We start from the raw sequence: 26,624 nt of genomic DNA, 5'->3' as shown, positions 1-26,624 counted from the left end.
ATTTTTAATTGAAAACTACGTGCTTATTCTCCCGCATTCCTATTTTGGCAGAATCGAGAAGCGAAGCTGTTGGCAACACGAATAATGTTTATGCTCTGAGGGTTGCGTGTGTTTTGTTGTAGTAGTGTATATAACGCTATTAAGTTTTACACCCCACCCACCTAATTGCGTAAAAGACTAGAGCCTCTACGTCGTTCTTTACCGGATGCCAGAAAGGAAAGCGAAGGCTTCCGTACTAGGAAAAGTCGCTCGGGTTGAGAGCGATCGCCCGTCCTAGCGCTCCGAATGCTGCCTTGATGCGTTTGCCGTATAGATGGATACCCTCCCTAGTTTTCGCCACTTGTTTGCAGTTGTGGTTCTTTTTGGTGCAATACACGGGTCCTCCGAGTCGGAAGGTAAAGTACGCGATTGCACGGATCCAACGCGTTCCGTCCTCGCTGATGCAGTACCAGTTTGTGGTCAACGCCAAGGCGATGGTTTCGTTGCAGGTAAGGAGCTCGTGATAACCGTTCCCTCTGGCAAAGTAGCACGGCGAGTGGATGACGACCTGAACCTAACCTGCAAAGTCGCCTCTGATGAAAGGTAAGCGCCTTTTGCGTGCTCACCTCTTTCAGCACGGTGTTCGTTTCAAGTGTATGAAGGATACGATGCTTCACGGGTGGCAACCGCACCTAACCTCGCCTCGAAATGGCTGCCTCGTGCTCACTTTCTCTCGTTTATTTTTTCTTTCTTCAGGTTCCACATAACATGGGCCATTCCGCAGGACAAAGTGCGCCAGGCGCATCGAGTCAAGATAGAGTCTGAGCATTTCAACGAAAAGACCGTGACCATCTATCATCTGGAGGAACCCGACACCGGCTGGTACACATGCGTCGCTCGTCATCACGATTCCAATGTCAACCGAGCGTTCAACAGGACGGTCTATGTGTCGGTGTCAACTTACGGTGAGCGTTCCTTTGCTTTTCTAATGTGAAGCAGTACGATCGGTTGTGTTTCCTTTCTATAGTTTACAACGTTAGAGCACTTAATGAAGTAAGTGGAAGAGTGGGTAACATTTGATGGGATTTAGAACCTCCAAGGCGTAGATAACGCGAAAATGTGTGGTGTTTGTTGAGGATTAATCCCACACCCTTCCTGCTGTTGAAACTCTGCCCCCTATGCTACAAATGCTAACGGTACCACTATTTTTTTTTCAGCATTGTCTGGCAGACGGCCCTGCTACAACCAGTCATTCGTGTGTGGCAACGGCTACTGCATTCCGAAACGATATGCCTGTGATGGTCACGTCGACTGTCACGACAGTTCTGATGAAGCACCCAAGCACTGCGGTAGGTTTTGGATCACATTGTGAGCTCTTGCTTGTGTGCTGGAAGTGACTCTCAGTACTTGTCACAATGATTTGAAAGTTACTTCACCATTTCTTTTGAAGCATAGAAAACAGTGGGCTTATGACCGCGGTGCGGCTTCATGATGTGTGGTTTGAGGCTGGGTCTAAAGATCGCGACTCACCTAAGCATTAAATTAAAGGACCACTGACAGCATATTTGTTTGTCACTTTTATGCCTTATTGATTACTTCTGTATCTGGTAATCACAAATTGAATTGTAAATGCTTTAACGTAGTGTATAATTACAGCTAGCAAAGTCACGTCAGAACACCTACCTAATATCATAAGAAACTGGTGCTCCTTGTGCACCACTCAGGATTGCCTTGGGTATTATCACATTTCTAGTTGTCACACATAGTTGGCATACTTGGAAGAATGTCTTTCCCCCTCGGCCATAACCAATAAAATAAATGCCACATGACGATTTCCTCCGGTTCCTTGACCTTAAGCTTGTCTTCACCAGTGATCATGTTCGCTGGACGTATGGACCATACGCCGACAAACCACCTCTACCCTTCTCATCCGCACACAGTTAACTGGTCATGTTTGCTCTTTCAACACATCAAACCAGTCCTGCTACCACACAATAAGTGCCAGCTTTGGGCACAGATCACCCACCTGAAAGCCTCAAGCTATATTATAAAAAGGTTCGATTTCAATAACTCAATGACGCTGAGGTTTCTAAATGATACAAGACGTTTATTCTACATATTTACAACTGGGGGTTAGGGAGCTGAGGATCTTTCGTCCTTCGTGTATCGTTGCTCGAAAGCCTCTCGTCTCTCTACGGCTGCCGAGTTCCCCCGTGCTGGCCACTCTCTTTCTCCTCTCGTTTTGTCGGCCGCGCCGTCTGGTTTAGCAAGGGGCAGTCCGGTCTTGTCCATTATCCCGTTCCCAGAACATATACTCAGAGGTACCAATCACCCAACCTTTCCCGTGGGCAGGAAAGTGTTGGCCAGAGACTCCGCGACAGGTCGGGCAAAAGGGAAGATCTTTAACCAGCTATCCTGACGGATTACTAATTTTGGTAGCTGAGACAATCCGCTGGAAAAGAAAAAGCAATAGCAGTGAAGCTAGTCACTGGAGAGCAGATGATGCAGGAGAACCACAATATCGCGGCGATTCTCTACACATACCAAGTTGCTCATCAACATACAAAAATTGGTGAGTGGATTGGTGTCTGTTTTTTCGTATGTATGTTATGTTGGCGTGTATGTAGTTTTTTCTGCCCCACGTAAGCTTCGTTTTGTATCAAGGAGAAGCACTTCGATAAGGAAACATGTACAACTTTGTGACATCAAGCATCATAACCTATTCGTGGTGTGTATGCGGGGTGTACAGAATCCCCTTGAGTTGCTGTGCTTGCTACATGAGTGAAACTGGCAGATGTTTGAAAGATCTGAGAGCCTGCTAACAATGTTGGAAATGGAAGAGAGGGGTTTGTAGCCATACACTGTAGTGCACCCCCAGATTCGATCAGATTTGAGCGGTACTGACACCATTTTTCGAAGCCGGGTTTACTCTGCCATACAAACCCCCTGTATACAGAGACGGCTCTGAGCAAGTGTGAAGCTTATCAAATGCAGATAGTATTTTATTTTGATATTGAAGTCAATTTTCCCGTGGCACACCTACCGACATCGGCACTAGCTTGACGTCAGGCTACAGTACTAATTTCGGTGACTTCACGCAGCAGTCTGGCTAGTTGTGATGACGTCAGGTATCAAAACTTCTAAAATGGACTTTTGTGCGTCACCAAAACATTAAAAATGGCCGCTTGTGTGTCACCAATGGAGTCACGGTGTGGAGTGGCCGTAGAAACATTACTATATCTTTCACGAGCATGTGACGAGAAGCTCATACCGTGGTGTGACGACGGGGCACAGTAGGAACCAAGCTAGCTTTGAAAAACATACTTTAATTACTTTTTCAGGGCATGCTCACGCTTAGCAGTGCATTTTCTAGGCTCTTGAGGGCTTAGCCTTTCATTTGACGCAAAAGAACAACTGAAAATTTTTGTGTCAGTACCCCTTTAAGGGGATTTTTCTCGCACACGGGTGACCACGCTCGCCTCAAGCAGCTCACATGGAACGTGAAGAATGCCCATGCATAAATAAGCGGTTGTTAGCCTTATCCCAAAGAGGGCTGGCATTCCTGGAAGACACTGTTAGAACGGTGGGGGATGAGAGGATCCTTTTGTGTGCTTTGCATTTTGGATTCCTTGTTCTAGTCCTTCCTTCTCTCTTTTCTGCTCTTCCTGTAAAATGCCTCTAGGAAACAATAAACCCTCAGTTTGCAGTAAGTGCTTGTCTTTGTCATCTCTGTGTCCTTTGTCCTGCTTTGCGCTATACCATCTTAACAAAAATGGAAAACCACTACTCTTTCCAGCTCTCTGTCACAAGTGGCAGATATCTGACACGTGTTTGCTGATCTGGTCTGACCCTCCCTTTTTAAACATTTCACATTTTTTTGAGCCCCGTAAACCTCCCTTAGGCATGATGAGTAAGCAGTGACTACTTATCGTAGAGCGGGAAATATGTTATCAAAATGTGCCATCACTCAGGTCCTGACCCTTGCGAGGACAAGGTGCTTTGTGAAGATGGCCGCTGTCTGCCCCGCTCACTGTGCTGCGACCCTGCTACGCAACCGGACTGCCGAGTTACCTACGTGCTTCCTTGCTGCAAAAAGTACCTGGCCAGCATAGGTAAGGCGGGTCTGAGATTAACGCCTTTCTTGGAAGATGGGATTTGTTCAGTGGTGAAGACACTGGTTTTGGAAAAAGAGCCTTACCTACTGATAGAAGTCATAAATATCAATACAAAAGTTGTGAAAATCAGTTAAATATAGAAAAATAGGAAATGGACTCTTTAAGAGATGTTAAAAGGTCGTGAAACATTTTCCGAAAATTTTGAAATATGCATGTATTCGGAATCCTGTCCCTCCGTTAAATAATATACCTTGACTTGTTTCACCATCCGGGTTGATTTAATAGCTATAAAGACACAATTTTGATTTCCTAATGTGCATTCTCCTCAACTCTACAGCTCACATCATCCTAGTCAACCAGTAAAAAATTTCAGTCTACAAAACATGACAACCAGGCCTGTAGTCAGGAATTTTTTCAGGGGGGGGGGGGCACTTGCTGAAAACCTTGACTGTTTGAGAAAAACCTATTTTTATTATTTATTTTTGGTAAAAACACCTACATCACCAAAATTTCGGGGGGGGGGTGGCGCTAGCCCCCCCCCTCCTTTGGCTACGGGCCTGATGGCAACACAACGAGGCCTGCTGAGCCATAGTTGACAGAGCTTCGGTCCTCATACCGTTTCAACTGCGGCACCGTAGTGACATCACGTGCACAAACTGTGCTGACCTTCCCAAGCTGCAGTATTGTTTAGAACCACGGTGGAGGAATATGAGAGACCTCTCAGCGGCGCCGCTTCACCGTGCTGAGAACTCGCTCACTACTTGCGTGACTTTTGGCCGAGCTCCGAGGGATAGCGTTGTATGTTCGGTCCTAGAGTTACTGCAACTCTGGGATGGCTATCGTTCGTGCATGTCGTGGGCAGTTGCAAGTAGCCCTGCCACGGTGGTCTAGTGGTTATGGAGCTCGTCTGCTGACTCGAAGGTCACGGGATCGAATCCCAGCTGTGGCGGCTGCATTTTCGATGGAGGCGAAAATGTTTGAGGCCCGTGTACTTACATTTAGGTGCACGTTAAAGAACCCCAGGTGGTTGAAATTTCCGGAGCCCTCCACTACGGCGTCTCTCATAATCATATCGTGGTTTTGGGACGTTAAACCCCAGATATTATTATTATTGCAGTTGCAAGTACTTCTGTGCTTTGTGTTGATGCACATGTGTTTGCTTTTGCACGGTTTCTTGCCGCATGAACAGTTTTGTGAATCGGTGATGAGCAAACGATGTTTTGTCCCACGGTGCAAGACCTGGGTGCAAGTTGTGTCAGGAGAAGCACTTGTTTTCTGCCCCGATAGATGGCGAAAGGTCGGGTACACGACACACTGATACATGCATAGATAATTTTATTGCTACGCAAAATTACAAAACGAGCTTTCACTGTGTTCGCCCACGTGTATCGCCCTGAACTGATGGAGCCATCTGTCAGAAACTGCTAGAAGTGGACGCTATATGTACTGGTATGCTGGGGCGGCTGCCATTGAGACACCTCTCATATTCCTCCACCTGGGGTCAGAATACAGTCGGCTTTTGGGCTTTGAGCATTACTGTGTGCTAAAACATTGCCGTATTATTTTATTACTTACTACGTTTCATATAAATCTAATATTTTAGTGCAAACGAAGGTTAACGATACGTTAACGATTTCAAATGTCTTAAGATGATACAGTCGAACACGGATATACAGTCAAACCTCGATATATCGAACACGGACATATCGAATTATTGCCTATATCGAACGGTTCCTATATCACGTGGGAAAGTGCATGCATTTTTAATTTTTTATTTCGAACGAAGTTTGATGTATAATGGATATATCGAACTCGGCCACCCCAAACCGCCCATGCTCCATTGACAGGCGGCGAGCTTTCCCGCCGCGCTTCGTTGACAGGCGGCGAGCTTTCCCGCAACTCTCGAAATAGCGGTAGCGCGGTGGGCGTTTACGACTGCTGCACACATCGATGGCGCCGAGTGCGCCACTTGAACGTAGCGGCATACGCACGCCGCAGCCTTGCAGCAACGACGCACTGCACTTGTTGCACCAGCTCCTCCTTGATAGTATCGCCAGGCATCCGTCGCATCGGTCGTTGTGCTCGTGTGTTAGGCCTGCCGCGCGTTGTGGTGTGTGTAGCGATGGCTGCAGACGCGAAGAAACGGACGACCCTGACTTTGCAGCAAAACTGGAAGCAATCCAACGCGCTGAGAATGGTGAGAAGAAGTCGAGCGTCGCGGACGGGTTAGGCATACCAAGGAGCACATTGAGTACTCTGCTTAAAAACAAAGCTGACATAAAGGCCAAGGCCGAGAAGAGTCAGCACTCGGGCGCGCGGTGTGTACGCAAAGCTGCTTTTGAAGATGTTGAGAAGTCTCTCCACAAGTGGTTCATGGACGCAAGGGCCCGAAATATTCCTGTATCGGGGCAGATGTTGCAACAGAAGGCAAAGAACTTTGCATTCATTCTCGGCGTCGAGAATTTCAGTGCGAGTTACGGTTGGCTACAACGTTTTAAGACTCGTTTCAACATTGTCGGGAAGACTGTGTCGGGAGAGAGTGAGGACGCCAATGATGAAGAAATTCAGAAGTGGCTTGATCATGAGTGGCCCAAAGTTCTCGTCCAAGTATGAGCCGAGCCAAATCTTTAATGCTGACGAGACGGGCCTGTTCTGGCAAATGCTTCCGCGGCAAACGCTGGACACTCGCGGGGACAAGTGCCACGGGGGCAAGCAAGGCAAGGCCCGTGTGACGGTCCTATTGGCTGCCAATATGGATGGGAGCACGAAGCTGCGGCCACTTGTAATTGGCAAATTTAAAACCCCGAGGTGCATGCGGAACTGCCCCAATATTCCGGTGACTTATGCCTGGAATAAGAAGTCGTGGATGACGAGGGATATTTTCCTCAAGTGGCTGAAGCGTGGGATCGACCTGGGGCGTCAGGGACGGAAGGTATGCCTTATCGTCGATAACTGCACGGCACACCACACCGATGCCCAGCTGAGCAACATCGAAGTGGTATTTCTGCCGCCCAACACCACTTCGAAGCTCCAACCGTTGGACCAGGGCATTATCCGCACATTTAAGTCTATCTACAAGCGTCGGCTGATCGACATTTTGCTTGTAAGACTCCGGATGGGCCAAGATCTGAAGATCGATCTTTTGGGCGCCATCCAAATGCTCAAGGCGTCGTGGGAAAACGTCAAGCAGTCTACGATAGCCAACTGCTTTCGGCATGCGGGCTTCGGTGGACGCACTGACGAAGCATCAGTGGAAGTTTCCGAGGAAGCTGGGTTGGCATGCGCAGATGAAGAAAGCGAGCTCGCCGAAACGTGGAGCAAGCTGGAGAGCTTTGTTGGTGCGGAGCCGCAAAGCATGTGCATCGAAGACTTCGTTAGAGGTGACGACAGCATTGGTACAACGGTGGAGCTAACGGATGTAGAGATCGTCGCCGAAGCTACCGCTGAGCAGCCGAATGAAGACGCTGCCGAGGTGGATCCTGCAAGCGCTGATGGTGCCCCGCTCCCGACATCAGCTGAGGTCGTAGCCGCTTTGGCCCTTGCGCGCCGTCACTGCAGCGTGATTGAAGGCACCGGCCTTTCACTTGTGGATCGCCTGGACTATGTTGAGGACGCAGTCGTCAAACACGCCATTGCCAACAAAAAGCAGGCTACTCTTTTTCAGTATTTTAAGCCAACACAATAAATACTTTGTTTGCAATCTTCAAGTGAGTATTTACTGCACCACGATTGGTTCGTTGGTTGTTTTCCACAAGTTCATTGACGCATTTTTTACGTGATTTTTTATATCGAATTCTGGATATATCGAACTATTTCGCGATCGCCGTGCCGTTCGATATATCGAGGTTCGACTGTATCGAACTCGAAGGGGATCGCGAATTAGTTCGATATATGAAAAATTCGATATAAAAAAATACAGGCCCCGAGACTTTCCAGTGGCGGACGATCACCTACAATCGGCACATTCAAGAATTGACAACTAATTCCGCACAGACGATGCAACAGAACGTTTTATCTGCGTGAAAAAACAAATCACTTATCTTGGCCTGCTTCTTCGTCTTCGAAATGAAGTTGAAGATGCTGGCCTCGATCTTATCGAGGCTGTCCGGGTGCGACAGCCCGGTTCCCTCCATGTCGCCGCAACAACGGTGAATCAAGCCAAATGCTGCCACCACTTCAGCGGCGGAGTACGTGCGTGTAGCTGCCGCCTCGTCCGGACGATCTTCCTCGTCACTTGAGCTGTCGGCCTGGGCATCCTGGGCCCCTGCGATCGCAGCTACAATGTCCTCGTCAGCGAGGCTCGCAACAGCCTGAACATTACAGTCTGCTTCCATGAAATCGTCCATCGTCCGCAGACACTTCGGGTGGAACGGCAGCCGGGAAAAGGGAACCAGGCATAGAGTGCCTTTTCTACTTTCCCGTGGGCAGGAACACGCACACGGCAGGCTACCGACGTTCGTTGCTCCGCCGCCTTTGCCTTGATATCCGCCTTGTTCTTCAACAAGGTGCTCATAGTGCTCCGTGGTATCTCGATGTCGTCCGCCACCGTCGAACTTTTTTTGCCCGCCTCAACACGCTGTATGGCTTTCAACTTTGTCGCAAAGTCAAGGTTCTTGCGCTTCTTGACGCTGGCCATTGTTACACGAGAAGTAAAAAATTCAAGCAGTCCGCAGCGCCTCTGCACAGCACGCACACAAAAGAGGAATGTGGTGGTATGCGAAAACTTGCGGAAGTGGACTCCGCCAACAAAGCGCTCGCGATCAGTCGCGATGGCGGCGATGGCTATCCGGGCTACCCGACTACCTGCGAGGGCAGCAGCGATGTACGAAAGGTGCGAGCTGTGGTTGGCTGATCAAAACTCACAAAGCAGCAACAAAAAAGAAAGAAAGAAAAGGCGCAAGGAGGAGGCCGCCGGCTCCTTCGTTCCTGCTCTCTGAGCCGACAATAACGCAGGGAAAGCATAAGAAAGAGAGAGAGAAAAAAAAGGAAAAAAAAAGCCGTTCCGCATGTTTTCCGCTTTTCACGTCGCCCAACAGGAGTACAGTCCTGAGCCCTCTCTGCCCTCACGTTTTGTGAGCATTCCAGGTGTCAGCGGAGGCGTGGTGCCACATTGCAGCGAGTGCCGAAGCGCACCTTCCAGCTCGCACGCTGTTCAATATATCTGATGGCGGGTAAAAATACTGTTCGATATAAACGTGCGAATTTCTATACTTTTACAGAGGATTTTCAAGGGGATAATTTACGAGTTCGATATAGCTGAAAATTCTATATATGTGGGTTCGATATACAGTCAAACTCCGCTTCAACGAAATTTCCGGTACAACGAAAAATTCTCGGTTCCCCGTCAACAGTCCATAGGAGTCAATGCATAAATATGCTCGCCGCAACGAACACCTTTTCTGCTGCCGTTCCGCTTGAACGAAATTTGACGATGCCATTCCGGGCTCAGAAATTTAATTTACCATTCAATAAACACAATTTCGGACATTTTGATGCATTTTAGAACATAAAGATACGAATTCAAAGTCTGAATCGCGTGTTGGAACCACCACAAACCGCCGCTGTTGACTGAGCATGGGGGCCGCCATTGCTTGATAGCGACGGCGATCAGACTGCCCTGCTTTCGCAACCGGCTTGAGTTGCTTCTGAGTCGCAGACAATCCGAAGCCAAAGCTCAGTTGTCGACAGTGAGGTGCAATCGTGAAACGATAGCTTTTCCGATGCCTTTCCAATACTTTTCGTGCTTTTCGCGCTTCGTTAGTGGTCAGAGCGACGGTACATCCGCCACATGCGCGTTATCAACGCGAGCAGCCCTGGGGTGCAGTCGCGGAATGGTGCTTTTCGCGCTTGGTTAGTGCGACCGGTGGTCGGAGCAACAATTCGTCCGCGTTATCAATGGGATCGCGAGTGGTGGATAAGAATAGCATAGAATAAGGCATAAGTCATCACTCCGCGGTAGCACGCCTGCATGTCGCCGTTGTCGGCGAATAGCTAGTGTTAGCGTATTGGTGCAACTGTGCAGTTCGTGTTGCGCGCCCGTGCCTGTTTGATTCGTTCGCGGAAGCCGTTATTTCTGCGTGCTTTTCAACGTGGCGTCGCTATGCATATATGAGAATCGCGTCGTAACGCTGCTGGGGACGCAAAGGAAGCAGCAGACACTTTTTGAATATTGGAAATAAAAGTTTCACTGTTCTACTAGCTCAGGTCAGTCCTATTTTTTTCGATTTCACTACAACGAAATGTTCGCTTCAACGAACATTTTACCGAGCACCGTCAATTTCATTGTAGCGGGGTTTGACTCTATCCGTGTTCGACTGTATCACCAGGTTAGTGCCTATGGCGACCGGCGGTGCCACATTGTCATTTTAGGAGTGCAAGGTGACTAGGATTTCTAACGGGTGATATTAAATATAGACCGAATATTGCGCCGAAATATTTAGGAATCTACATGCCCGATGCTTATTGAAGCAGTGAAAATTACAATCGGGCAGCTTCATTTTCTTTTCACGTCCCCTTTAACCCTTTCAGGGTCAGTGACGTACATGTATGTCCTTGGCGAACTCCTTCAATATGGTCAATGATTTACATGTATGTCATCGCTTGTATGTTTAAAAAAGCGTGCCTTTTTCGATCATTTCTCTTACTTGGCATGTGCTGCCACGTTGCGGAAATACATGGAATTTTTTTCTTGCCCCGATGTCTCTCCATTTTTTTATGCTTTACTACAGTGGTGCACCAGCTAGTTTCGGTTTCGTCCTTCGGGCCGTTCGCGCTTCTCGCGCCCGCATAACTGATGGCTGTCGGGATTAGAATCTCTCAAACGGTGACCATTTTGCTTATTCTCTCGTTTATTGCTTCCTGGGGCGCGATTATGCCTGTTTCCGTGCGGCGCCGACTTACACAAACGATGCCACTGGGGTTGCGTTTCCTGTTTTGGGCACTCGCAAAAACCGCTTTCTTCTTGTTGGCGATAAGACGAAGGATTATTACAGGTTTCTCACTTGTTTTTGCTTTCCGGACGTGCGCACCACCATACAGTTTTCTTGAGTGCGCTCACCCGCACAGTTCACTTGCGTTATGGAAGTGTGCACTGGTTTCTCTGCTGCAAGTGAGTCTAGCGACGATTCCTCCGAATTGCTACTCGACTGCTGAATCAGAATCTAATTCATTGGATGTCAGCCCGTCATACGAGGGGATATTCAAAAGTTTAGACTCAAATGTTGATGAGTGAGCGACATCTCAAAAGCGTTGGCGGCAAAACGATGCTGACTTGATCAAAGGTGACTTTTCTTCCTCCGTGTTTCCACTTGACGCCACTTTGTGCACTTATTTTTGTACGTCTATGAACTACACAGATTTTTCTTGTCGCGAATAAATTTTTAACAGTTGTATAAGTTTCTTTTAGAATTTATCTTGGTGTTACTCGTGAATAAACCATGTGTATGTTGCAACACAAACGATTTTTCGTCACTTTATGGTCACCCATAAAAAAGTAAAACTTTTTTTCTGAAATGGATTCAAATGAAAAATTGAAATCAGCAGTAGAAAAAGTCGACCCTGGCAGGTTGCATTTGATGAAAAAATTCAACCTTCAAGGGGTTAAAGGTAGGCTTGTGCGAATAGCAGATTTTACGTTCGAAGCGAATAGTGATTTGGTCGAATAATTTAGAATGAAATTTTACGTTCAAAGTGAATAGTGATTTGGTCGAATAATTTAGAATCGAATTCGAATAGTATATATCACATATAAAGAAAAATGAGCATATTTGTCATGACCCAACTACAGTAAAACCTCGGTGATAGTATGATCACGGCTCGTACGAATTTCAAGGTGATACGAATTTTTTTGTGGTCCCGGCCAAGGCCCATTATTCTGCAATGTATTGGAGTACGGTTGTTGCGAACCGATTTGTACCCTGCGACGTTTGATACGAACGTACACTAGCGCACAGGTACGAACAGGTGCTGCCCGTGCTGTCGCGGAAGACCCGGCAATCACGCGCGGACGTGGGCATGCGTGACAATGAACGTTGCGTCATTGCCTCCAAGATCGTGCGCGTGAATCTTGGGGGCCTTAGGCGCCTTTGCGTTTAGGTTACAGATGTCGTTGACGTCGTGCTTTTTTTTTTCCCGACGCGTTGACTCGTGCTCCTGTGCTCGAGGCAGCAGCGTCTTTGTACTGTGACGTGCCTGCCACGTCGATCAAGCCATGTCCCCGCAGTCAGACGTTCTATGAAACAAGACTGAAACTCGGGCTGCGGGTCCGTCATGAAGTCCCATTAAACGTGGACGAAGACCCCAAGAGACAAAGCGGAGGGCATTGGCGAAAGAGCTCGGCCTCTATCTATCGTGTGCAAAGCGCTTCTTAAATCACTTTCGCCGCAGTACTCTTGTGTCATGCAGAAAAGCGCAGTAAGATTAGGAAGGGGCTACTAGCGGTCACTGGGCACAACACATCTGGTTTCTTAATTACACAGGCGCACATGCACCGTACATTTACGAGTACAAGTATGATCGCTGACGTCTAAAAACTTTACTGGCAATCATCCAGAGCTGTTCAGAATGTCACTAAGGCCCTGAAGAACACTAAATCAAAGCATATGCTAACTTCCTTTTGTCGCATACTGATTTTCCATGTTTTCTGGTGATACGAATTTCGGATGATATGAATATTTTTGGTAACCCCGCGAGGTTCGTATCACCGAGCTTTTACTGTAAGCTGCGCAATATTTTTTTTAAAGGGACCGACAACTGATTTTTCTCGACCCATTTTTTTACGGCATGACAGAAAGCTCACCCTTCGCAGTGTTTGTAGCTGCAGTAGTTAATCCCAAAAGCACATAGTTGTTTTACAAGCAGTATTTTTCGATATGAAAGGCTCTCATGGATGGATCTTTCCTCCAGCAACGCTGAGAGTTGATAGCGATGCCGCCAGCCCTTCTCGCGATTTGTGAAAGCTATCGTTGTTCTGCTTTCGCAGGAGTTCCTGTAACTATGCTTAACCACCTTTATTTAGAGCATTTCAACTATTTTTGAAAATAACAAGCTGTTACAATGAGATAATGTGCCATTATACACCTCCCCTGTATCTGTACCGCGTTGTGTGCGCATGCGTCCAAGGTTGCCTGCACTGTGTCTTGGGTGGCTTGTCCCAGTGTCGTTACTCTCTCGATGCATGAGCCAAGCCAAGTCATCGAAAACGTAACTACGCATATGCGGGGCCGCGCCGAGTAGCAGCACGCGTCATTTCTGAGACGAAGTGTAGGTAGCAAAACTATGTCGCTCCAAAATCTTAGTGACCTGGAAACTACGTGCACGGTTGCATGAGAACGCTGAAAAGTTGTTCAAAATGCACTGACGAGCATGGGATCATTACGTCACGCTAAGGCAGCGCCACTTTAATGCATACTACTAACGCAGGCCTATATGTACATTTTATGGAGTAATACTTTTTAACATAAAGAAACGAACAATATTTCAATACTAACAAACAAATCGTCGACCGCGTACAGCTATCAATGGTCACGTGGCCGGGTTCATCGGATCGTTCATGTTTTTGCCACCAGACACAGGTCATTTTTCGCGACTTTCAATTAAGAAATAAAAATATAAATCCATTTCTCACGAAAAAACAGGGTTGGTTTGAGTCAATGCGACAGACAGTCTTTCCATCAGTGGAGTCATCTCATTTCATGTTCTGGGCAGTTGTCGGTCCCTTTAAATTGAAACAAGGCATGTGCAAATGTCATTGTTTATGGTTTAAAGGGAAGTGGAAGCAACTTTGAATAGTAGCAGGAATTGACTTTCGGTAGAATGCAAGTGATAACCTGTAAAATATGTGACATTTAAAAATTTATTAGTACACTTCGAGCATATTAGCCGGTATAGCAAGCTTTTAAACTTAAAAAATGATGAATCGATGAGAGGGTAATCTGTTCATTTAACCTTGAAGTGGGGCTTCGCGGCAGTGCGGATTTTTCCTGGAAAGGTGTATTCACGGCATAGCACCCCTCTACTGCAGTGAAACCACCTTTACAAGGGGGTTACATGCGGACTAATACCCCGGTCACACTGGCAAATTTAGTGTCATTTTTAGCGAGTGCACTCACGCCACCACAATGTCACTTTGGCGGCGCACTGCTACACGAGAAAGGGAAGTGTACTTTGGAAATGATGGCAATGGCGATGGTTAACTAAGTAGAACAGCAGATATTTGTTATTTCCGGCAATGTTTCTTAAGAAGTAATGTATTATAGCTATAAGCAGCCTTTAAAATAAACTTTAGCTAGAAACGCGGTGGATGCGGCCAATGCACGGCGTGTGCTCGGCATGCCCCTGGCGGCCGTGGCTGTAAACTGCCTGAGAACGAGAATAGCAAAGTAGTTTTTTGTGGTATAGTATGCTTTAACGCATAACAATATTCCTAATAACAAAAACGATAGTTTAAAAAATACTCTGAACTCAACATCGGTAATAACTTACTTGTTCTCGAGCCACTGCTACCGAGGCTACACACTCCGTCTTGGCGAAGTGAAGTTGGTGAACGCACTTGCCGGCAAGTGCGCTTTGCAGCGAGTGTCACTAAGCATTCCCGTGTGACAGCATGTGAAAGACACTAGCGGCGAAGTGCACTCCCTCAAAGTGCACTTTTGTTGCCCTGTGTGACAGGGGTATAATATACACTTATTCGTTCATTTCGAATACTTCGAAATTTCCAATAACTTAAATTCGAATTGAAGTGAATTCAAATACTGTAATATTCGTTCGAATATCCAAAGTGTTCGAATATTTGCACAAGCCTAGTTAAAGGGAGGTGTTACAGACACTTCACACTCAAATAGCTTCTACATCATCACCGTCTGTGTGACATCACCTTGTCTCACACTTGTGCTGTCTCAAATCACAAATATTGCGACACTTGCGTGGTTATGAGGAGGTTATGAGGTGGCACTGCACAAGTATGTAGGATTTTGGAAAAGTGATTGTGGTCGCTCAGTGGCTACGATGACATTATGCTGTGAATCTCAAGGGGACTTCTTCACTCTTTCTCTTGTGACTTTGTGCCAAATGGCATTGTGCTTGGCTGCTAAGCAATAGTTTGATTACTGAATCTGATTGCTGCTGCATTCCTTAGGGGACGGAATGCTAGGAAGAGTAACAACTTCACTAAATCAAATGCACAGCAGAGACCATAATTTGCCGAAAATTATTCTGGGGCCTTTATACTGGAGAGTTTCTTATGCATCGTTTTGGGATACTGAACTCTACAATTTGCTATCTAGCACCTTCATGATCTCATATTATTAAGCCGAAAGGCTTAGATGCTTTACCAAACACGAAAAGTGACTGTTGATGTCAACATGAGTGATGCAATAAATCATCACGCGATGATGTCACCCTATGATGTCATCATGATGACATCATCACTTGACATCGTCTCTTGGTCAAAGGTGGACCAATCCCAGAGGCAGTGCAAAGCTACAGCGAGTGTAGGAAGCTTTTGGGATGGGTGGGGGAAGGATTAATAAAATTGACTGAGAAAAAAAAAAAGAGATGGCCTTCGCCTTCGAGTCATCTTAGAAAAATGCATAAGAGACCATGTGACTTTTTGAAGCCCTTCTGTGCAGGTAAAAAAAAAGTGATGAGAATGGTAAAAAAGAACAGAAAATAAGGTGTTTTGTGTTTGTCATTATTTTATGCATGGCAGCCACATCATGAACTTGTCCTGTCCGGTCGTTTAGATGTTTCGTTGCTCTTCTTTCCTTCTCCCTCACTGTGCTTTCGACTGCAGCCAACACTACAGCAACACTAGTAGGTGTGCTGGCACGACCCCCGCACCAGCGGTTGGGTGCCAGCGTGGAGTACCTGCAGTCGTCGGTCTACACCGTGGTCAGTTGCGCGGTGGTCTTCATCCTGGTTGCCACGGTCATGGTGGCGGCCATCTGCCGCATACACATGCGCCGGGCTGTCATGGCGAGCCCCTTCCCTTTCGTCAGCAGCCACGCCGACCACCGTTGCCTTCCCTGGTGCCGGCCTCTGCATCACCCAGTCACCTCAACGGGGGTGAGTCGGTCGTTGTACTTGGCCATGGTTGCCGAGATGCAGACCTAACGAAAACGTTTCGTAGGAAGCTGTAGGCACAGAAATTATCAAAAGCAAGAGATTGAATGGACATAAATTTAGATAATGAAGCAAGTCCATAAAACTTTTGAGGTGTAAGGCTGTGTTCATATGAATTTGTATTGTGTAGTCTTGAAAGGCACGAATTCCAGTTATGGCGGACACACTTATGTGGCACTAAAATGCAAAATCGTTTATGTGCTCTGCATTGAATGCACTTTAAAAGCATCATAAGTGGTCAGAATTACTCCGGAGTACCCTATGTAGGGCATGTTTCATAAGCGAATCGTGGTTTATTGACACATAAGATGTCAGAAATTTCTTTCTTTTCCTCCTGCTTCTCGTGCACAGATGAGCTTTGGCGAAGGGAGCCCCGCATCGTGCACGCACCTTGCGGGAGCCGACCTCCGGACTGTGACATGCGCCCATGGCAGCTACGTCGTCGCCACGTACAGCAGCAGTGGCACACCGGGCGGTCGACCCAAGCTGCACTTCCTCCAGCAGCTTCCCAAGCCCCCCGAGTACTCACCACTCGCCCAGGGTCCACCGCCGCCCTACCAGAGCACCGAGCAGCTTGCCACGGCCGGCAACAAGGAGCCCTCTGCCGGGATGCCAGAGATGACCGCTGCTGACTCCTCGGGAGTCGTGGCACCCGGCTCGTCCACCTCCCACCCGTGGCCTTGCCACCTGTGGCCGCGGGACGAGTCGCCGCCGCCACGCTTCTCCTCCCTGCAGGACCTAAGCGAGTGCGAAGCCCAGTGTCTGCTGCCCGCATTCGAGGAAGCTGTGGCATCCGACAACCGTTACGACACGGACGCCGCTGGTTTCCGTGGAGCACCTTTCCATGACGACCTCGCATTTGCTGGCACACGGGAGGAGCCGTTTTCAGGTTCCTCCTCCAACTGCACTCTAGCCGCTGGCGGTGGGGGCAGCATTGGGTTTCCAGAAGCATCCAACAGTGTCGCCACGGGTACACCCTTTCACGATGCATCGTTTTCTCTTGTGCCAGCATGTCCAACTAGAGCAGAGGATTCGGCAGTTTCCGATTCCCAGGGGGCCTCTTCAGGCGGAGCGAGTGGGCACAGCAGGTGCCGAGAATTTGTGAACCCTGAGCAAAGGGCATCCACTTGATGTCGAGCTTCGCGGAAGGGAGGATGATGATTGCGGCTGGCTGTGGGCGTTACTGCAACTTATGTGAGCCCTTTGTCTTTGAGTTTCGACTATAGAGAGGCCTGCTTTGCAGGGTTTGCTTGGAGCTCTCGTTTCGCTAGTTTTCATCCACGAATTGCGCGTTATGTGCCTTGCAGCAGGCAGTTTGCCAAGAACATCGGGCAAACTTAAATGTTTCATGCACACGATAGGTGCACTAGCACTTGACGATGCTTAGGTCTTCGACAAAGTTATATGCTAGAGCTGGTGTTGCTATGTAAGATATGCGAGTGCTGAACTTATGAGGGCCTGTATGGATATGCTGGCTCAAAGCAGCAGACGAACACAGTGTCAGAGGTTGTAAAGAGCTGTCAGTGGTCGGAAGTTTTGGAGACAAACATGAACTGGACTGAATGATGCTTAATTTTGGAGGTGCAAAGCTTGGATCATGGCACTGCGTGGCCCTTATGCATCTGTTAGCATCAAGGCTTAGACAAATGTTCCCTGATCAGAGAGGGAGTGCAAGGTATGTTTGCTTTTACGCTGTCGATGATACCACACTACGATGTGTTGCGTTTGTTTTTGAAGGTTTCTCGAGTTGCATTGGCCACCAGTATACATGACTGACTTGGTAAACTGACACTGGAAAAATGTGCAAGCCACAATGCACAGTATCTCTACATAATTAGCCAAAAGAAGCCAATGTGCAGTTATGTCCCAGAGATAGTCAAGGTGGCAGGTAGGCTGCATCACTAAACTGGGTTCTGGATGTACTAGTGATCTGTAGGCACATCAGGCCCTTGCACCACTAGTTAAGAAGTTCACCTATTCAGTGTGAAGTCGGATAATGTGTGTGCGAGTTGTACTATGCAGGGATTCTTTTAAGTATTCTTGCTTCTTTTCTAGAGTGATTGTTTTTGCTTGAATTGAGAGCTTTTAGTATTTTAACTGTAGATTCCTTTCTATCACCGGGTTGCAATGTGGAAGGCCCGTGTTTCCAGTATTGAAGCCTAGGGGTGGTGACGAGAGAGTTAGAATGAACTTTTCTTCAAGAAAACCTGGTCTGGCTTCGGCTGCTTTAGAAAGGCACGTAAGAAGTGAAACGCACCACTGCTTCGTAGTTATACAATATTGTGACCTGAGCAGTTGACAGTTTTGACTGCAACTCTTTTCAACTTTTAACATTGTCTGTCGCACTTTCTTTTTTGGGGTTGCGCATTATAACTTGTTAATGTTTCTTGTAGCCGTGTTCATTGCTACTAATATGTGAAACTATTTTCTCTTTTTTTCGTGTATTACAGTGCCAATTTGGACATTCCAAATGTCTTTATGTAGAATTCAGGTAACTACTCTGTTTCTTAATACGCTGTTTGTGATTTGCAGTTGTGTATGTATGGTTTTTCTTTTTTTCATTGACCCTTGTTCACCTATGCGAGTTGCTGATTCTTACACTGGGGAAATCCCTACTTATAGCTTGTCTCAGAATATGTGAAACCTTTTTTTCTCGTGTAAGATATTACCTGTCACTTGAGATGTGCATTTAATCGAGCCACCAAGCTCATAGCCACTTTTACATTTTTAACGTGCTTACTCTTTAATTCAGCAAAAACTCCCTGTCACCTGAACAGTGCATCTAACGGCATAGAATGTTGTCGTGCTTATATCTTCAGAGCTCACAGGGGCTACTTGCATCGTATTTGCAATACGCATGGTCTGAAGCGTGAAAGAGATACAACGTGAAGAAAATCAGGATAGCATGGTAAACCAGGTAAGTGTGACCTTCTGGTTTGAGATTTGCCTGTTAACAAGGCATATTATATGTTCTTTTGGTAATAAGCTTAAAAAATGCTGTGCCAACAACTTTTGAATGCCATGCTGTAGGATAACATACGGTTATGTCTGTGACCTTCAATTCTTAATGATATAGTCCACCAACTGGCAATGTAAAGCTTAATCTGCAGACGTTTCTTTTTTTTTTTTACCCTGCGAGAGTCTAGGGCCATGAACATGTTCTATGTGCTTATAGCTCACTTGAGTAAACCTTCTCTCACAGCAGTGAGCTTATTACTGCATAGATTTTTAGTTTGATGTAGCATGGCTACCGTACTGGAACTGTTGACAAAAACTGCAGATTGCATTTAAAGCTTATTCCGGCATTGAGGTATTGATGCTGTTTTGGGTGCTCTTTCCAGAGCATAATTGTGCTGGCATCTAGTTTTTATGCGTCAACCGATATGACGAGGCCAGTTTCTTGGCAGCCGTTCTTGAGTAGTGCTGTTAAATTGAGTCGGGATACCAGAACTATGTCGGCCTATGGAAAAGCGCAGGCTATTTTCTGCCACTGGACGTAGCATTTTGTTTGCCCACTCTCAACACAGTTGGGAGAAGTAGTTGTTTGTCTGTGACGTGTCTCTGTTCTCACATCAAAGTGGGCTCATCATGCCACGACATATCAGCTAGTGTACAAAACCCACAGGAAGTGGAAAGTCTCGCAGAGAGGTTTGGCATGGGACAAAAAAGATAAGAAACTTTCGAGACTGTCACTTTCACAGTGCTCCGATTGACTAACCAGTAGACAGGAATTGAATCAAAAGAACTCTCAATTGTTTCTGTTAGCACCACTGTTGCACCAAAAATTTGGAATGCATTGTCAGGATTGTCAGCAAAAGTATCGGGGCTTTAAAGAAAATCCTGCTTGGTGTCGAGGCTGAATGTCATCTCCATTAAAAACGCGAAAGGGGTTGATTGAGAGCTGACAGCCTTACGAATGAGGGAGGAAAACGCACTCGAAGCAACGGCGTCCAAGTGGCGCCGGCGACACATGGGGCAAAGGTGTTTCGTGCAACACCCCACAGCTGCTCTCCTCACTTTCTCTTGCTCACACGTTTTTCACCAGGTAGCCTAAAAGCAGCAATATGTTTCTGCCGCGGGGAGAAAGGGATAGCTTTGTGCCAAAAAAAAAAGAACCACGAGAGCGCTGCTTCTTTTTCTGTCCTCTGCCCGTCCATTGCATGTGAAAGTATGTTTCGGACACTGGCACAGAATGCATGCTTTGCAGATTGCTGCGCGTAGCATGTTTTGGAGGAGGCTCTCCTCTCGGAGGCGTGTTTGCTTTTTTTCTTAACTTGGGAGCTCTTTCCGAGCTTATTTGCGCACTCACCTTCATGCTCACAGAGCTCCTCTGAAACTGTTCGGAAAAAAGAAAGCGCTCATTATGCTGTGAACAGACTGTATGGTGCGGCCCTTGCATAGTCGTGGTAAATTGGTGCCACGAATAAAGAGGCCAGCACTGCAAAACTCTGGAATTTCATTCATAAGGACGAGATGACTTGCTTGGAAGCAGTGCAACTGCTTTCGCAGCAGGCATGCCATAACTTCATCGTCAGATGTTTTACATTAGTATATATGCCATCCAAGTACAATAGCAGCGTACTTCTGATCAGTGTCGTTTCGCCGCCTGCGCCACTGTAAGCGTTGGTTCTACTATGTATGCAAGACCATTTTAGAAAAGCGAACTCTGGAGGAGAGCCTCCTCGGGCTGTTGCCTCCCCACTTTTTCTGGTTGTGCTTCAAAACAAGTTCAAAGTGAACAACAGTTCATAACCTTTGAATAGTAGCAGTGTGCGGCTCATATGCTACTTTCTCCTTCCCCTGATGAAGTAAAAAGTAAGAAAGAGCTGCACTGCACGGTTATATTTTACGAGCACATGCAGATGGAGCGATGTTTGTGTCTTAGTTTCCTGGTTACAGCTGTACTACCACTGGTAAGTAGCTGCTGCACTTGAATAGGGTGTGTCTGTTTGTGTATGCAGTTGGTACGTGTGTTGTGCAACTCGATGTGTTTGTGCGTAATATTCAAGCAGGCATATCCCTTTGTACCGGCATATCAAGGATCGCCTTGTGTGTGTGTGTGCGCATGTGTGTGTGTATACGTTATCACTGGCAAAAAGCTCAGACTGAATTCCTGCCACACAGCTTTGCTTTTATTGGGGTTTGTGCTTTTTGCTCTGCTTGGGAATGGTGGCGTTTCGCTGCGAGTTGCTTCTGTTTGGGCCGCGAGAGGACTGTAGAGGAACACGGCAGCTCGCTTCAGCAGCGCAGTTGTGTACCTGTCACTTGCTGCTGTATGCTGCAGTATGTCCATAAGCACTTGTTGCAGCTAAAATGTTACACTGTGTAATGCATTTACACATTGCACAGTGATACACTCTCATATTTTCTTTTTTGGCCTTATTGACCCCTTTCTTTTACAAGTTTAAGTTAAAATGAGGAATGGTGCTTTGATCATGAGCTGAACATTCATAGTTCGGCCAGCATTTGCACTGAGTGTTAATTGCAGAGGTCCCCCACCCCTATCATTTTATATCTTCTGCGAAGAAATGCGCTACAAAAAAAAAAAAGAAAAAAAAAAAGAAAGCAGCAAGAACTGAAAGTAGCTTGTGCTCCCGAACGAAAAAGGCACTTTGTCAGTGTTGACATGAGTATAAATGTGGTGTTTTTGAAGCAAAAACATCTTAAACAATCACAGGCATGTCTAATTTTTCAAAGACCTCTGCATGAGAATTTTACGTTACAAGAGACGGAAGAGATGGCAGATAAGTAGAAGTTGGGAGATGGAGGAGGCAGAGTCATGAGATATTGCTTAAATGTAAGCATACAACCCTCATGTGAGCTAGTAAGCTTTGCTTCATCTTTTGGTCCAAAACTACTTTACGAATGTCTGTACCAAAAATATTCTCATTGGTTTATCTTGTACAGTTTCTTTTTCCCCGGAGATTGTATGCATGAGTGAAAAGCCATGATTGTGATGACATGGAAGGATTACCTTAGCAGCTTACGTAAGGAACTAAGTCATTTTTTTTTAATCGGCAGTGCTTGAACAGAGCAAGACATGTCGCGGGAGGCAATTTTTCCCAATGAGGACTGGTTTTCGCCCTTACTAAGACAAATCTTGTTCCGGTATTGTTAATTACTTTTAGTTTCTTTCTCCCTGCAAACATTTGTCTTGTTTAAGTGCCATCTTGACTTGTGACAGTTGGCCAGTTGCCTGTTGCTCTACGGTCCTTCAAGGGATATTGTGAAATTATTGTGAACGGGGCACTTGCATTGTTAAAACACTTGTTAAATGCACAATTTCTCTTTTGCTCACTATTCTGTGTCCCGTATCGGAGATGATGGCCAAAGCTGAGGCATCGGGGGCACTGCAGGTAGTGCGGTAGGTGGTTCTGGGAAGAAAGGTCATTCAAATCTTGAAGGTGCTCCTGTACTGTTGCATTTTAGGAGCTTCGTATAGGTCTACTGGAAATCAGGCTTTCCATGTCCCAAACTAGAAAATCCGCCAAAAATGTTCCAGCTGTGGATTTGAGGCAGCCAACTTAAGCCTAGGAATACGAGAAGTATAATGAATTCATGACTGTCGCGAAGAAAGACGTGCTCATATAGGAGGCTGATTTTGCTTGCCTATGGCAGTTGGTGATTTGTAGATTGATGATGCTGGTTTATTGCTTTTCTGGCTAGCACCAAGCGACAATAAACAATCGTGACAACACCTGGCAACATAAGCAAGACATTGTCTACTTGCTTCGGTCATTCATCCAGTGCTTCTGTAATAAGTGGCACCAACCCGAAGCATAAAACAGTGGCAGTCAAATTTCAGTAGAACTAAATCTATTCGGGACAAAAACACATTGTACTTGGTGTTTGTTTTAAGCATATATGGGACCATGTGGCCAAACCTATTGAAAAGAGATTAGCCAGTGCGCCTGACTCACAGCTCTGGTCAGATAAAAAAAGTGCAGCGTTGCTTCTTAGTGCCTTGCTGCTGTTGCGAGCGCAGTTGTTTTTTTTTTCCCCTTTCAAAGAGCGCAGCCTCCAAGCTTGGCATTTGAGCACAGATCCCTGTGATGCGGGCTGCCACACAATTATGCAATGTACGTGCACCCAACAGGATGTACTTTTTCTCAATTGCCAATATCGTATTTTCTCTATATATAGTGTTGTCGTTTCTGGCCGCGGTCCATTTGTGCGAAGGTGCGGCGACTAGTTGTGCTCGTGCCAGACTTTTCTGATGCCCCCCCTTCAGTGCCAAAGTGTTTTACCCTCGTTCTAGCTGTTCTTGGGAGTTGCACAATAGCTCTTACTCACTGTAGGTTAGCATAGTGTCGCTCCTGGCGTTTGCCACACAAGCATGCTGCTTGCTGCTGAGTTGTTAATAACCAGGCAACAGCATTGGCTGCTCATCGCAAAGGTTGTCGCTCCTTGAAGGTGAAAAATCCAGGATATCTGAGGAACGTTACTTTTAGCCGCACCCAGGGTGGTTGTAATGAGACTCTTGTTCTTATTTAATTTCCTCTTTAAGCCTGCATTGCCAGTGGCAGTTTCACTTGACAGGCTAGTTTCCAAGGAAAACGCACTGTTTCAACAGTGACATTTCAACAGCACAACAGTGTCATTGCTGAAGTGCCGTGCAGTTGTGATGGGTATGTAGAGTATTTTGTACGAAATGTGCTTTGTCACTGTGAGCACGTAACACCATTTATGCATTTATGAAATGTGTCGTGCGTGTCATTAATTGCCTTGATATTTACCTGTGAGCAGAAATTTGAAAGAAAAATGAAGCACTTGATGCCTCCATTTCTTGTATAAGCATTTGCTAAGTATTACGGCAGTGGTGCTGATATGTGTAGCCAGAGGAACAAAAATGGAGACTTTGCATGGCCTGGTACAATGTTAGTGACAAATTGTACTTTTAAACGTTACATATTTGGTGGCCCGAGAACAATGGCAGGAGTACCATCTTCCACCATGGGTGCGGAATGTTTAGAGTTCAGTTAATGGTCATCTTAGAGATACTTCGTTTGTACTTGTAGGTTGTAAGCCAGACTTTTAAAACGACCTTGCTCCTTGGTACGGGGCAATCACGGTGGCTTTTCACCACCTGTGGAAGGCTCACTTTTGACCATCAGTAGACAGTGTCCTTTGACCTCATTGGCTGCTTGATCTAGAATGCTCTAGAGTTATTTTTCATCTTGCCCTTCGTGCTGGGGCAGTTCACAGCGAAGAGTCTATAGTTCCTTCTAGTGCCTCAGAGCCAAGCACCAGCCGATGCAGCCACTTTGCAGCGATCGAGCCATCCTGCTGTCCAAGTGCTCAAAAAAACTTGTCATCGGTTCTTGTCCTCCCCACCGTTTGTTTGTGCATTGTCGTAGCTCAGTCGTAACGTCTCCTGAAGAGCTGCTTCTCCGTTGTTACTTTTGTTTGTTCACTGAAGATACCTGGCTTCAGTACAGCCTGGATGACTTTGTGCTCTATTAAAGCGCAGTCGAAAGCTTACTCCGATCATAGCACCTGTGCCATGGCAGGGATTGAGTGTTTGAATTGCCACCTTGAACCAATGCACACTTCCCAGACGCATGCACCTATGCTGAAATTTGTGAGTAGATTGTTCTAAGGGGTCATTTTGAAGGACTGCGAGGTAGCAGAAAGGTGTCCAGGTAAAAGGCTAATTACTGTAGCAATGTGTACTTTGCAGCGCGACAGCAAAGTAGCTCGCTTTCTGACGCACATCACCAGGTGTTTGCAAAAGACAGGATACTGAAACCTGCGTCTGCTGCACTATGATGAATTAAACCTTCAGACTTTCTTTTAGAAGCAGCAGTTTGCGATCTTCAGGAGTACATGTATGACGGCTGCATTGCCCTACCTGTTTGTGTGTCGGATCAGCCACTTGTTATTCCCTTGAACGCCCACTGTCGTAGTCTGGAACTTTCCTGTAAGCGTCCAGATGCGGTGTTATGTCGTGGTTCCTTTCGAGTGACCTGACTTTCTTTTGCAAACGATGCAGCATTTTCTGCTCAGGGCTCATTTCGCATTGTTTGGCACTGTGTAAATAAATACAGGGCCTGCAGTATGCCCTTAATACACATGAGCATCACAGAGCTTTTCACTGTTTCCGTTGTATGAGTAATGTTGTAAACCGTGTGATGTGACACCTGTTATACTGGCTGCCTGGAGCACTGCTCACCCTATGTTGTGTGTGCAAGTGTGTGTGTGTTGTGATTTATGCCGGCTTGTGAAATGTGTCGCGGCATACATTCTTGTTCTTTCTGCCCTTCGGGAGTACTTCGAGAAGAAAAGACCATCGAACTTGTTCTCTCGCTGAGTTACAGGTGTACTTATTGCTTAGTCCCGTACGCTAGCGATGCACATCCCAGCCAAATGCAGTCAGTGATTTGCTAATGCAACAGCAAATCCACTGTTGTTCAGCTCGGAAATAGTTTGTGAAAGTGTGCCTGCTAGTTGCTTTCACTCTGTTCCATGATGTCACTGCAGAGATAATTCGTTCGTCAATGTCTCTGTTGAGCTTTGTTTTGGGTTTCGGAGGCTCAAAGTGCAAATGCAGCGTGATTTTATGGTTGTAACTGGTATAGATTCCTTGGGTTATTGCCAAATATGGAGTCATGCGTTATGCCTGCCATAGTGACTTAAAGTTGCTGTGCTGTGTGGTGAGATACATGAAGGATTTGGAGTGCTGTTGTGACATGCAGAGCCATTTATATTCAAAATTCCTTGGAAACTGCAGGATGATATGCTGCCTTGTGAAAAAGCTGGCTTGCAAAACTTTGTTGCTATAGGCCGTTTTTGAAGGTGTTGCACTCCATGCAATTTGTAATTATATTTCATCATGTGTATGGCGATACACTGGCCTTATTTTGCCATAACGATCGGAACCGTTTCACTGTTGTAATTAGATTATCGCCGTGGTGTTGTTGATCGCATGGTCAACAATTTACACCCAGAATGTTTTGCAAGCAAGCTCCTCCACGAGGAAAGACCCATATATCTTGCTCACACCATGACCACGGCGGCATGGATGGAATTTTGAATGTCTCAAAGCCATCTACTTTAAACTTGGCAACCTGTGCCGGTCGCGGAATTGCGCGTTTGCCGGTAAAATCAAAGTATTTATACTCATACCTTTGGTTGGTGTACGCAATGTACTTGGTGTGCGTTTAACCCCCTTCAGCCGCGTGATTCCTTCACGGTAAAAACACAGCTCCATGAATCGCGTGCATTCAGTGAATCAACTCTTTGCTCACATGCTGTACAGTAATGTTATAATGCGCTTTTGGGCTCTGTACCTTATCAGTCTTCTGCAAGAGAGTTGTTGAGGCCTTTTCTTTCAAAATAAATATATTATTGTGCTGAGGAATGTGCAATGAAAATACTGGGTTAGTGGAAGTGAGTGTCCTACTCTATTAC

At 46.3% G+C, this 26,624-nt stretch overlaps 1 protein-coding gene across 1 annotated transcript; it reads left to right on the top strand.

Annotated features, from left to right (window-relative positions):
• Positions 1 to 55: 55 nt before the first annotated feature.
• Positions 56 to 26,570, top strand: LOC119383120 (uncharacterized). Its single transcript, XM_037651125.2, has 7 exons — positions 56 to 395; positions 489 to 582; positions 736 to 944; positions 1,197 to 1,328; positions 3,951 to 4,091; positions 15,886 to 16,157; positions 16,566 to 26,570. The coding sequence occupies exons 1-7, from the start codon at positions 314 to 316 to the stop codon at positions 17,343 to 17,345; spliced, it is 1,710 nt and encodes a 569-aa protein (XP_037507053.1). The 5' UTR covers positions 56 to 313; the 3' UTR covers positions 17,346 to 26,570.
• Positions 26,571 to 26,624: the final 54 nt, after the last annotated feature.

The sequence above is a fragment of the Rhipicephalus sanguineus genome, chromosome 2 (assembly GCF_013339695.2).
Source record: "Rhipicephalus sanguineus isolate Rsan-2018 chromosome 2, BIME_Rsan_1.4, whole genome shotgun sequence".
NCBI classification, from domain to species: Eukaryota; Metazoa; Arthropoda; class Arachnida; order Ixodida; family Ixodidae; genus Rhipicephalus; species Rhipicephalus sanguineus.
The sequence above is the reverse complement of the archived record's forward strand: the minus strand, read 5'-3'. Positions and strand labels throughout refer to the sequence as shown.